The following is a 13910-nucleotide window of genomic DNA, read 5'->3' as shown; positions in this document are numbered from 1 at the left end:
TAAAACCATTAAACCAACAATTAAATCAGTGAAGACTTGGTCGGATGAGGCAAAGCTGAAACTCCAGGCCTGCCTTGATTGCACTGATTGGAATGTTTTTGAAGATGCCTCTGCAGACCTAGATGAGCTCACAGATACTGTAACATCATATGTTAGCTTCTGTGAAGACTTATGTGTACCAACAAGGAACCTGCAAATATATAGTAACAATAAACCTTGGTTCACAGCTAAACTTAAGCAGCTGCGTCGTTCCAAAGAGGAAGCCTACAGAAAAGGTGATAGAATGCTATACAACCAGGCCAGAAACATATTAACAAGAGAGATCAGAGCAGCAAAAAGAAGCTACTCTGAAAAGTTAAAGAATCAATTCTCAACAAATGAACAAGCAAACATGTGGAAAACTCTTAAAAACATCACTGGCTTCAGCAAACCTCCTTCCCAGGCAGAAGGAAATCAACAACTAGCAGATGATCTGAATGTGTTTTACTGCAGCTTTGAAAAGAAACTACAGCCACTTATCTCCACAACCCACATCTCAAACACACCAACAACAGTCAAGTCTCCTACGATTGACCCCATTGGGCTCACAGCCTCTGATGATCACAGAAAAAGAAGTGCAAGATCTATTACACAGACAGAAGCCAGGAAAAGCACCAGGGCCAGACAAGATAACTCCTTCTTGCTTAAAAGTCTGTGCTGACCAATTGGCCCCCATCTTCACTCGAATCTTCAATAGATCACTAGAGATGTGCTATGTTCCTTCCTGCTTCAAACGTTCTACCATCATCCCAGTGCCAAAGAAGCCCTCCATCAAGGAATTGAATGACTACAGACCAGTTGCTCTAACATCTGTAGTTATGAAAATCTTTGAAAGGCTTGTGCTGTCCCACCTGAAAACCATCACGGATCCGCTGTTAGATCCCATGCAGTTTGCATACCGAGAAAATAGATTGACAGATGATGCTGTTAACAAGGCTCTGCATTACATCCTACAACACCTTGAATCTCCAAATACTTACGCAAGGGCCCTCTTTGTAGACTTCAGTTCAGCATTCAATACCATCATTCCAGACACTCTTCTAAATAAATTAAACCAACTAGTGGTACCTGAACACACTTGTAAGTGGATCATAAGCTTCCTAACAGACAGGAAGCAGCAGGTGAAGCTAGGCGGAATCACATCCGATACCTGTACAATCAGCACAGGGCCCCCCCAAGGCTGTGTGCTATCTCCACTTCTCTTCTCCCTATATACTAACGACTGCATCTCAAACGATCCATCTGTTAAAATACTGAAGTTTGCTGATGACACAATAGTGATTGGTCTCATTCAAGACAACAATGAATCTGCATACAGACAGGAGGTTATACAACTTGAGTCATAGTGTAACCAGAACAGTCTGAAACTGAACACATTCAAAACCATAGAAATGGTGGTAGACTTTAGAAGAAACCCTCCTATACTACCACCTCTTACAATACTAGACAACACAGTATCAACAGTAGAGACCTTCAAATTTCTAGGTTCTACTATATCACATGACCTAAAATGGACACCTAACATCAAAGACATCATCCAAAAAGCACAACAAAGAATGTTCTTTCTGCGCCAACTCAGAAAGCTCAAACTGCCCAAGGAGCTGCTGATACAGTTCTACAGAGGAATTATTGAGTCTTATCATCTGCACCTCTATAACTGTCTGGTTTGGTTCTGCAACCCAACAGGACAGACAGACATCAGAGGATAATGAGGACTGCAGAAAAAACAATTACTACCCACCTGCCTTCAGTTGAGGACCTGTATACTGCATGAGTCAAAAAGAGGGCTGTGAAAATATTTACAGACCCCTCACATCCCGGACATAAACTGTTTCAACTCCTTCCCTCAAAACGACGCTATAGAGCACTGCACACCAGAACAACTAGACACAAGAACAGTTTTTCTGGAAAGCCATCACTCTGCTAAACAAATAATTCCTTCAACACTGTTCAACTATTTACAAAGTGTACACTACTATTACTGTTAATCTTCTCATCACTCCTTATCACCCATCCCCTCCCACTTGACTGTTTCCTAGTATGATTTGATTGTTGATTGTACCCTATGACTATCATTAAATGTTGTACATTATGATTCTTGATTCTTATGTATACTGAGAGTATTTACACCAAGACAAATTCCTTGTGTGTCCAATCACACTTGGCCAATAAACTATTCTATTCTATTCTATTCTATTCTATTCTATTCTATTCTATTCTATTCTATTCTATTCTATTCTATTCTATTCTACAGTCTTCACTGTTTTCTTCAGCATTAGATATATATTTGTAATGGAAGCAAACAAAATGGCCTGCAAGCGCCAGGCATCAGTAGTGGGATCAGAATAAAAATCAAGAGAGATATAGGCAGTTCTCAATTTACAATCTTTCATTTAGGGACCATTCAAAGTTATAGCAGCACAGGTTTAAGTCTGTCACAACATCCCCACAGTCATGTGATTAAAATTGGGGGATTTGGCATGTGTTAATGGTGGTTACAATGTCCCAGAGTCATATGATAGCCATTTGCTACCTCCCCAGTCAGCTTCTGACAAGCAAGGTCAGAAAACAAATTCATTTAGTGACCATGTGATTCACTTAATAATTTTGTTTAACAACCTTGGCAAAAAAAGGTCATAAAATTAGACATGACTCACTTAATATCCACCTTGCTTAGTAATGGAAATTCTGGTCCCAATTGTGACTGTAATTTGAGCACTACCTGTATATGTTCCTTTTCATCTGCTATCATGTTGGATGATATTATTGATTCATTGTGGTTTACTACTGTCATATCACAATGGCAATATCTATGAAGTTGGTGGTGGTTGTTTGCCTGAAATCCTCATGAATATATAGTACAGTGTCGCTATGGAACTGAATTGTTAAGGAAATAATGGACTAATATTGGTATGTAGCATGAGCAGATGATTAACAAATCCTTAAGCAGTTTTTTTTTATTTTAAGAATCTAACTCTCTTTACATTACATTTCAGCTACTTTGTACAAAGGGGATTTAAATGAATTGATTTTGTGACATAGACTGATCTGAAAATGCACTGCCTTTATCGTTTCTGTTTATTGGATATTTTAAAAATGAATGAATCCCTTTTTTGTTTTGAACTACAGGAAGTCAGAGTTTCTACCTGGAACATACAGATGACATCCTCTGCCTAACAGTCAACCAACACCCAAAATATAAAAATATTGTAGCCACCAGCCAGATTGGTAGGTCCATAGTCAATTTAAACTAAAAGATTTTAAATAACTCCACGATTCTCTGTTTGCATGTTGGAATGTGAAATTGGGCAGTTTACTATTTACTAATTTTTCTTCTTGTTGTGCTGTTTAAGTGTTAAGCTATTTTGAATATCTACTTGATTAGAAACGCAAAAAACTAAAGAAATAATGTACAAATTTATTATAAAACCATATAAGGCAGTGTTGGTGAACCTTTTCGGCAGCGAATGCTGAAATGGGAGCACAAGGGAGCACCAGAAACTGGAAGAGCAGCTCCCTGGCACACTTGCCACATGCCAGAAATTGGAAGCTGAGCTGCTCTTCCAGTTTTTGGCACTCCCACGCATGCGAAGACCAGCTGGTCGGGGCGCATATGCATGCTGGAACCCAGAAGAGCAATAGGCGATGGCTGGCATGCCCGGAGAAATGACTCTGCGTGCCACTTTTGGCACGCATGCCATAGGTTCACCATCATAGATATAAGGAAATCACATAAAGCGGAAGCTTTACATTGAAATATAGCGCTTTCTAAGGTTTCAGGAAGCAATTTTGTTAAAATTGTTAACTAATTTGAGGGATGGTAATTAATATGATATAAATTTTGACAATATTAAGTTAAAAAGCAGGCTCTGTTTCTAAGGTATTATTCAGGAAAGGCTTTTGTGATAATGTCTATCTGAAATTCTGGGTAGCTCTTAATAAGATCTCCTGTGCTAGATATTTTTCATGTACTTTTTCTCATTAAACTCTTACAATGTAGGATACATTTCAGTTAAATAGGAGCCCTGATTGATATGGCCACCATTAAGAAGAGTGCCAATGTTTTCTCTTATTATGTTTGAGTAAAATAATGGAATCGATTGCTAAGAAAAGAGGTGGTGGGAGGAATTACCCCTGTTCTCAAAATAATGCCCTTAAACTCTTGAGCAGATAGAAGCGGTAAACACTGTTCCATATGCATCTCCATTTGAAATCTTATTTCTATAATAGGATACGACATCAGCATAAACCTTGTTTTTTTTCTATAAAAGGCATTATACTAGATACATAATTCAACAATATTTTGCTTGTTTTTTATATCCATACTCATGTTATTGCTGCTTTTTTTTAACTTCAATATTTTTTCTGGTGCTAATGTTGAGAACTTCAGCATTAGAAACCTAAACTTATTTCAGTTATTGTTTTTCCCTGATGCTTCCATATTTGTCATTGCTCTCATCATGCAGGTAATATGGCAGAATTTCCAGGTAAGGATTTCTCCTTTTTGAGTTCTTGTCAATTCAGTTACCATTCTCATGCTCATTTGTTGTATCTGTGTCACTTAGAGATACAAGGTGAACATCAACAAATCAACCCTTTCTTTGTGCATTTATCCATAAATATTTCATCTTATCTTACTGCTTATCATTTCACGGTATTAATAATTCTGTCCAACCTTAAGTCCCATGCTATTGTTACAGGTCTGGGGCACCTTTGATGTTTTGTATATATTTCTGTTGGAATGTAGCAGGACAGATTCCCAGGAGGGGATGGTGCATTCTAGAGGAGTAAGGGACAACTCAGTTCAGATAGTTTGCCTGAGAGAAGGTGTCTCAAAATATATACTTGACATAGATAATAGAATGCTTCGGTTTATGAGGATTTTGTCTATAAGTAGGGAACAATAAATGCCTGCAGAGATTCTCAGTCGTACAGCTCATGGTTGCCCCAAAGGTGCTTTTTCAAAATGTAACTGGATTTTTTTTGTTTTCCCTTGAAGACATTGCACTTCTCATCCAAGAAGCTTCTTCATTTGTGACTGAATGGTGGGGAATTGAAGGATTTATATTCCTTGCAGTTATCTGGTCATTGGCAGTCTTTCTCAGAGTCGTTGATGCCACTTGGAGGTTTATCTGTACCTCAAAAATAAAAATAAAAGGACCGATATGAACACCACCTATGTCCTGTTTACAACACAGTCCTTTCAGCAGTTCCAAGAAGGTTCCACACCCATTTGCATTATTCAGGTTGCCCTGAAGACACAGATAAACTTCCAAGTGAACTCAGCAACTCTCAGAGAGAGTGCTAACAACCAGATGACTGCAAGAAATATAAATCATTTCAATTCTCCAGCATTCAGTCAGAACTGAAGAAGCTTCATGGATGAAAGCAAAATGTCTTCAAGGAAAAACAAAGAAAGACCCATTGTTTTTTGAAAAGCACCTTTGGGATATGGTACAATAAAGAAACCTACTTGGAAGAATCACCTCCCATCTTTCTTGATTTTGGGGGTCTGACAGTACTGCATAATTGCCTTATTTTAAGAAATGTACTTTGATTGGAAGAGTTATAAACTTAAATAATGTTTTCTTAATTCCTCCTGATTAAAAATAACCAGGTACTACACCATCTATTCACATATGGGATGCAATGACTAAGCAGACTCTGTCTATGCTGCGTTGCTTCCATTCTAAAGGAGTGAACTATGTCAACTTCAGTGCAACTGGCAAACTTCTGGTATCTCTGGGAGTTGATCCAGAGCATACAATCACAGTATGGAGATGGCAGGAAGGTATGTTTCCAATCTTCTGTCTTACTAATTTTATATCCAAATTACACATTCAATATATGGTGGCATAGTTTGTTTGTTTTTTCATTTGAAAAAAAAATTATTTCTCTTTTTGTACTTTTCCCTCTGTCTTATTACTACCTAGAGTTAATTAAGGTTTAAGTGCATTGCATTGATATATATCTAGTTAGCTATATATTTACTTTATTGATAGTATTTTGGATCATCAATATCTGTGAAGAGGATGTAGTAGCAACAATGACAATACAACCATGTCCCACAGAATATTTTTTAAAAATTAATGTAGCATAGAAGATTGAATACCAAATAATAAAATCATTATGCACATTTTCTGAAATATCAGAAAGAAATAAGAATAGAAGAAGAGTTATGCTGAGTCATATAAAAGGCCTGTGATCCCACAATCCCATGAGTATTCTTTTCCATTTAGTTGCCCTGGAAATTTATTTATCCATACACAATCTTTTTGAAACTTCTTTTAACAGTGTAAAGTATTGTAAAGAAAAATACTACAATGTATCTACTACATTTGATTTAGCTAAAAGGCAAAAAAAAAAAATAGTAATTTCTAGAATCTTCTTCATTCGCCAATGTGTGTGGTAATAACAAGATAGGGAAGGGAAGGAAGACTCCAACTGAGCGGTACTTTCTATGACTTGTCACCTGCCTTCCTTTATGAGAGGAGTGGAATAGCCTCTTCCACTTATGTTCCAGCAGTTGGTTTAGAAAGGACAATTATTCTGAAGCTGGAATTAATGTAGAACCGCCATAACTGGGATTGCAAATAGCTATTGACAGGACCATTTTTAAGTAGAATTTCCCTCGATAGCCATGTGCACCGTAAGAATGGGAACCCCAGGACTAGAATGATGGCAGATTGTAGTTGTGACTTAATTATGTTTGTGAAACATTAAAATGTCTTCTCTGGTTTCTACAGGCACTAAAATTGCAAGCAGAGGAGGTCACCTAGAGAGGATATTTGTTGTAGAGTTTCGTCCAGATTCTGATACCCAGTTTGTTTCTGTTGGAGTAAAACACATGAAGTTCTGGACTCTTGCTGGAAGTGCTTTGCTCTATAAAAAAGGAGTGATAGGTTCATTGGATGATGCCAAAATGCAAACCATGCTTTCAGTGGCATTTGGAGCAGTAAGTAGTCTTCATCCCCTTCCTTCTTGTTTTGTGTGATTTGTGCAGAGAAAAATTAAACTATTTTCATGAGGAAGGATTTTAGTGGTCAATATGTTTACTTGGGAGTAAATGTAAGTGAACATAAAGAGAGATAATACATTTTTTACAGAATAATGCTAACAAAACTAGTATTAGGGAGGTTTATTCATCCAAGATACAGTACAAAGTCTTTATTGCTAGAATATGCCTGTTTCAATACAGAAGCTTGGATGGCAATCATGCTAGTTGTGAGGAGCCATCTCTATTTTCAAACTGAATACTGAAGCAAAGAATTCATATTATGTCAAAAAATAATAAAGCTCGATAATTCATAGCATCTACAAAGCAGATTATTGCGGTTTCTTTCAGAATAATCTCACTTTCACTGGAGCCATCAATGGAGATGTTTATGTGTGGAAAGATCACTTTCTAGTTCGACTTGTGGCAAAAGCTCACACTGGCCCAGTCTTTACAATGTACACCACTCTTCGCGATGGACTCATAGTTACTGGAGGGAAAGAGAGACCGTAAGGAATTATAACTCTTTTCTATGTGCAGTTATTTATATAAGCAAGTATCTTTCAGAAGGAAATCCAAATAAGAATAAGGAGTGTGTATGCCAGTCTGAAAAAAATATTATTTGTACCCTCTGCTTCCTGAGCAGTCCAAGTATGCAGTGCAAAAAACAATATTTGGGCTGAGAAAAACAGACAAGGAATATGTTTTGGTAGTTCTATATTGGGTTCTAATTATGATCCAGCTAGGTAAAAGCTAATCTTCTGTAGCCAAAATGGCAACCTCACATGATGCAGGTTCAACTTAGATCAGCAAAAGTAAAAGACATGAAATCACCATGCAGACTGATCATTTAGAAAAAGACTTGAAAACAAGAAAGGAAGAATAGAATAAAGTGATTAAAGAAACGTAGATGTATTTATGTATATATTATTATTATTTTCACACTGAGAACTGTTTTGAATGCCCTCCAGAATAGAAGTGAGAGCTTTGTTTCATAAATGGCTATGTTTAATTTTTTTATATTAAAAAATGCTAGCATCCATCTATTTGAAACTATCATTTCCAAGGGCTGTATACATATCTGTTTACAGTCAGGCATTTCCACCATAGATCATCTGTATTTGCGAGCTCCATCTGAAAACCTAGAGTAATTTCCTTATTTACCACTTAGTACCAGACATCTAGATCTAAGGGAAACCATATGGTCAATGTACTACAGGATCATAAGGATTTGAGGAGAATGGAATATTTCTTACGTATTTCTTCTATTTTCAGAACGAAGGAAGGAGGGGCTGTAAAACTCTGGGATCAAGAGATGAAGCGCTGCCGAGCCTTTCAACTAGAGACGGGACAAATTGTGGAATGTGTGCGCTCAGTTTGTCGAGGAAAGGTACCTGAAACACACCAAGTATATTGCCTGTTCCTCTCCTTACCAGGGTCTTATGTTAACATTGAATGTTAAATAAATCTAAAGAGACTGAACAGGTGATTGTCATTTAAAAAGAGGAGGCTGAATAGCCACACTGGGTAGAGACAAGCAGAAGTGCGAGAAAGAGACTTATAAATTGCAAACATATTTCAAGAAAAATGTGAAGGTTCATCTATGCAATCTTTCTGTCCCAGTGCTGTCATATTACCATTTCAGTACCAGATATACTGAATGTCTTGGTGGAATATCTGGTAATTCAGAGTGAATATTTATACCCAGTCACCTTCAGATGGTTGTGTGGAAGACAAATAGCAAGAGAAGAGCATTCATCCTACAATATCCATATATGCTACCATTTTATTTTTATTTTATTTATTTTTATCTTACTTTTATTATTTTTACAAATAACTCAAGTTGGCAAACATATCCAACACACCTTTCTCCTCCTATTTTCCATCACCACAACAAATCTAAGAGGTGAGTTGGGCTAAGAGAGAGAGTGACTGGCCCAAGGTCACCTTTTCATGGCTTTTATGGCTAAAGCAGGACTTAGAGCTCATGATCTCCCACTTAACCACGAGACCAAACTGACTTTACCATGGTCCCACTACAGATTTGAAATTGCTTTTGATAAATACATGCATCACACAGTGGAAAATAGTGAAATGTTATCAAATGAAACAATCATTTTGTATAAGATATGTTTAATGTTTGCTGTTCTCATTGATATTATCCCATGTCACACCAGCAATTGACCAAAAGAGGGGCCATAGATATGATTATGCCCATATTGTCTGCTAACCAGTGCCCCCAAAGTATATTCTCTGAATTGTGTCCATTCTCCTGGAGCAGGGGAATTTGGTACAAGAAGTAAGCCCAACATTTAATTACTATTTAATTACTACATTACTATTAATCTTCCCATCCTCGCTGTCACCCATCTCCTCCCACTTATGACTTATGACTGTATGATATCCTTATGATTTTTTTATTGACTGTTTCTTAGTATGATTTGATTGCTTATTGTACCCTATGACTATATTAAGTGTTGAACCTTATGATTCTTGACTCTTGATGAATGTATCTTTTCTTTTATGTACACTGAGAGCATATGCATCAAGACAAATTCCTCGTGTGTCCAATAAAGAATTCTATTCTATTCTATTCTGTTCATTTAATTAGGGTTTATTGGTTTATTTCACGAAATGCATACAGTATGCTATCCCAATCATAATTTCCAGTAAGCTTACAATAAAATTTAAATGTACATAATCATATAAACTTAATATTCCAGATATAACCATAAAGCTGACAACCTCTGGCCATTATGTTATACATCTTTATCATTATATGTTTCCTTATGAGAGAAAAATCTATTATAATGTAATTCCCTTTCCCTCGAGATTGCTGGAAAATATTTTTGAGGAAATAGTTCACATCATCTTTGGGATAAACTGATGCAACACCATTAGAATTGTATAGTATAAATTTACCTAATGTTATGTGGTCATAGCATGAGGGATATGATTTTATTTTTTTTAAAGGAAAAAAAATATAAATCAAACATTTGTAAATTATATCAGAAAATCCAGTTTACAGTAATTTATATTCCAAACTGCTGTCCTTGTACTCTTTTGCTTCTTCCTTCCTATTCTCCCCATTTTTAATTGAACAATATAAATAGTGAACAAAGATACAAAGAGTCCTCTGTATGTTGTTTTTCTAATCCCACATGCCTTTGAATTGTCTACAGGGTAAAATTTTAGTGGGGACCAAAGATGGAGAAATCCTTGAAGTTGGAGAAAAAAATGGTGCTTCTAACCTTCTAATTGATAGCCACATGGAAGGAGAAATTTGGGGCCTGGCAACTCATCCATCCAAAGATATATTTATATCTGCTAGTAATGATGGAACTGCAAGGATCTGGGACCTTTGTGATAAAGTAAGAAGTTATTGGCCCAAAGTACAGAATAAGCTTTCAATCTATCAGAATTCTTGGCTGCTGCTACACTTAGCACGTTTCCAGAGGAATTTTATGTATTCATACTCAGAATATGTTCATTGTAATTATGCTTAGGATTTCAACTTTGATGTCCATGCTATTTCATAGGTTTTTCTGTTTGTGGTGAAATGTATTAAGTGTATAAATCCAAAATAATTCCTCAATATCTGTTATTGCAGCTTATAATGATTAGTTACACCAGGGATGTCAAACTGGATTTCTTTGAGGGCCGGATCAACATTGTAGTTCTCCTCTGTAGGCTGGCTGGAGGAGGGGAGACGGGACGGCCACCTCATGCAGCACCCTGCTGGCCAATATGGGGTGGGGGGGCATGTGCACCTCCACACCCCATTTTGGCCAGCAGAGTGCTGTAGGAGGCCATGCAGAAGGACCCCTGCACCCCAATTTGGCTGCCAGAGGCACTGTGGCTGATCCTTTGCTATTTCCAGGCTCTGTTTTCACTGGCCCGGGCACTGCGGACCAATTCTTTGCTGTTTCCAGGGCAACCCCATGGGCCAGATCTATTCCCCCCTTGGGGCTGGATCTGGCCCCTGGGCCTTGAGTTTGACACCTCTGAGTTACACAGTATGTGTAAAAATATTTCAAGCATATTATGAATATTAAAAGCATGCAATCGAACATTATTAACATGAATGAAATGTCAATCAAAGTTGATTCTTCTGTTAACCATGCTTTCAATATTGAGAAAATTAGATTTGCTATTTATGAAAAATCGTTATTTCCAATTTCCCTGAGAGGGAAAGACTTTATATGTTATTCCATTATTCTGGCTCTAGATAACTTACAAAATCTAAAATTCAATTTAAATTTTAATACATTATAACAATGAAAAAGTATTGCTATAAAACACAATAGACCACTGTGAGTACCTTAAACAGTAAGCAACAACTGTTTGAATCTGGCTTGTCTGCATAGCTGCATTCTGGGCCAATTGCAGTTTCAATGACTCAATCATTTTGAGTCATTAGTGCATTTGCTAGATCTCTGAACTCCAGGAAGGAGTGCAACAAATTTATCACTAAAGCCAATAAATGTCTCCTGCTGGGATCAATTTACTATGGCTGACTGGTACCAATGCTAGATCCAAAAGGACTCCCAAATTATGAATCTGATCCTGAAGAGGAAATACAACCTTGTCTTAATAAGTCAAATCTCCCAATCACAAAGCCTAGGCTCCAAATTCACTGGCAATACCATCTCCTCCAAAGTGAGTCTCAGTTCTCCCACATTTAAGTCAGAGACACAGAGAGGGTCTTAGCTCTACAGCCATGCCCAATCCAGTCTACTGGTTCCATATAGTTCTCAAACATTTACAACATAGGAACTCCCCCTTGCATTTAACCTCTCCCCCCCCTTGCCCCCGTGTGTGTGTGTGTGTGTGTGTGAGAGAGAGAGAGAGAGAGAGAGAGAGAGAGAATGCTATGAGACGATTTAAGTCTAAAGCAAAAGAATACAAATCATAAATAATGTGAGCCACTGTAACCAAATATCATCATTTTTGTTCTGCAGAAACTTCTGAATAAAGTTAATTTGGGCCATGCTGCAAGATGTGCTGCCTATAGTCCAGATGGTGAGATGGTTGCTATTGGCATGAAGAATGGAGAGTTTATTATTTTGCTTGTCATCAGTCTTAAAGTTTGGGGCAAAAAAAGGGATAGAAAATCTGCTATCCAGGACATCAGGTACTTCAGCATGCAAAGCAGAGAATGCCAGAAAAAGAAAAAGCAGAACTGTGCCTATTTATTCCATTACTGTTGATGTATTTGGCTTCATGCCATTAGATAGTGGCTTGCAGCTTAATGGCTGAAGTGACTGCACTGAGATTACATCAGCAAGAAAGATAACTCACACAGGGAACAAAATCTTAGAGTACTTTTCCTCCCGTAAAATTCTAAGCAGTGAACCAAACTCATCCAATATGAGCCCAGAGACATATTGCTTGAGATGCACAGCCTTATGAATCTGTCTATAAATGGAGAAAGGGAAGGAAATCTGAAGGAAATGTAAAAGATGAAAAAAAAATCCATATCTTATCCTTTGCGATACCAAATATTGGAACTTCAAAGAAATATGGGGAAAAATACAATGCTGTGTAGTGTCAGAGGAGTGGGCAGGAGAGGACTGTTCAAAAAATAAAACCCTCTTACTTCAGTAGCAGAATTTCAAAATAAGCATATTTTGGGTTGAATAAATGAAAGTTCTATACAGATAAAGGGTATTACAATTATATTTGGATGCTTCCCATATATTCTGCCTATGAATAAAAAACATTATACTCAGTATCATTTGTATAGCCCCTTGCTAGTTCCACAAGGTTACGTGAAGCTTTCTGTCCTGGCTGAAACAGCAACAGTGGGAAAGCCTGCATTGGAGCAGAGGCAACACTATTTTTTGGCTGCCAAGGATTGCCCTGTTTCTGATTATTTCTTTTTAGCGAAGACTCTGCAGTTTATGAGAGGATAGGATTACGAGCTTAACAGTTAAAACAGCAAAACAATTGAATTGCCATGATTTAGCAGTGCAATCTTGGGAAGCTCCAAGGAGATGCAAAAAAATGTGCTTAAAATCCAGCTCCATTGGTGCTGACTTCTCATGCATCATGACCTACTAACCAGAATGGGGCAGGTAGTGTATAGGGTGTAGCCTTTTCTTTCCAGGCACACAGAGATGCTCTTTGACTCTTTTGTCTACTGCTAAAAAATCAGAACAATGCGTAATATGCATTACATGAAATGTTTTTAGAATAAAAATACAACTATGGCTCATTTCATGTAATAGTTAAGGAGTATTTTCTTCTCTGTGTACCTAGATAGAACTTAAGAACACTGAATGAGGCCCTCCTTCAGCTTCTTCACCACTTGAGATGATGTGGACCTCTACACCCTGAAGAGCATTTTCTATGCTGGTGCCCCATTTATGGAATGGCTTCCCCATTACACCATCGTTTTAGTACCAAGTGAAACCCTTTCTATTTTCCCAGAAATTTTAGTTGACTTGTAATTGTATTTTAATTCTTATGGTTTGAATGACCTTTGTGCTACTGACTAATTTGTATGGTGTTTTTAATTTGTATTTTTTATGATTTATCATAATCTGATTTTAGGCAAATTATTTTAGTAAATTGTAAACTGCTCAAGGAGCTTTGAATATAGAGCAGTTTAATTTTTTTTAATATCACTGTCATCTCAGAAACCTTATTTTTGTTTTGTTTCTAGAATCAGCTCTGATAATCGGTTTTTGGCAGTGGGTTCACAAGAACATACTGTAGACTTCTATGATCTCACACAAGGCACAACCTTGAATCGAATTGGCTATTGCAAAGACATCCCAAGTTTTGTCATTCAAATGGATTTTTCAGCAGATAGTAAATACATTCAGGTAAAGTTTTTTCTTTCAGTTAACAAACAGCCTTCCTGATTCAGACA

The 13910-nt window shown here is 37.2% G+C and overlaps 1 protein-coding gene across 3 annotated transcripts in view; it reads left to right on the top strand.

Moving 5' to 3' along the window:
• EML6 (EMAP like 6) overlaps window positions 1-13910 on the top strand; it is a 132702-nt gene that overhangs the window by 112565 nt on the left and 6227 nt on the right. For 2 of the 3 annotated variants that reach the window (XM_087930577.1, XM_087930566.1), the window contains 9 exons: window positions 3169-3267; window positions 4506-4526; window positions 5657-5830; window positions 6786-6994; window positions 7385-7542; window positions 8309-8423; window positions 10216-10404; window positions 11995-12167; window positions 13701-13863. In XM_087930577.1, coding sequence (XP_087786703.1) covers window positions 3169-3267; window positions 4506-4526; window positions 5657-5830; window positions 6786-6994; window positions 7385-7542; window positions 8309-8423; window positions 10216-10404; window positions 11995-12167; window positions 13701-13863 — 1301 coding nt within the window. The remainder of the gene's footprint in view (window positions 1-3168; window positions 3268-4505; window positions 4527-5656; window positions 5831-6785; window positions 6995-7384; window positions 7543-8308; window positions 8424-10215; window positions 10405-11994; window positions 12168-13700; window positions 13864-13910) is intronic. The other variant, XM_026696033.2, reaches the window with a different exon arrangement.

The sequence above is a fragment of the Pseudonaja textilis genome, chromosome 1 (genome assembly GCF_049901715.1).
Source record: "Pseudonaja textilis isolate UNSWEBS1 chromosome 1, rPseTex1.2, whole genome shotgun sequence".
In the NCBI taxonomy this organism is placed as follows: Eukaryota; Metazoa; Chordata; class Lepidosauria; order Squamata; family Elapidae; genus Pseudonaja; species Pseudonaja textilis.
The sequence above is the reverse complement of the archived record's forward strand: the minus strand, read 5'-3'. Positions and strand labels throughout refer to the sequence as shown.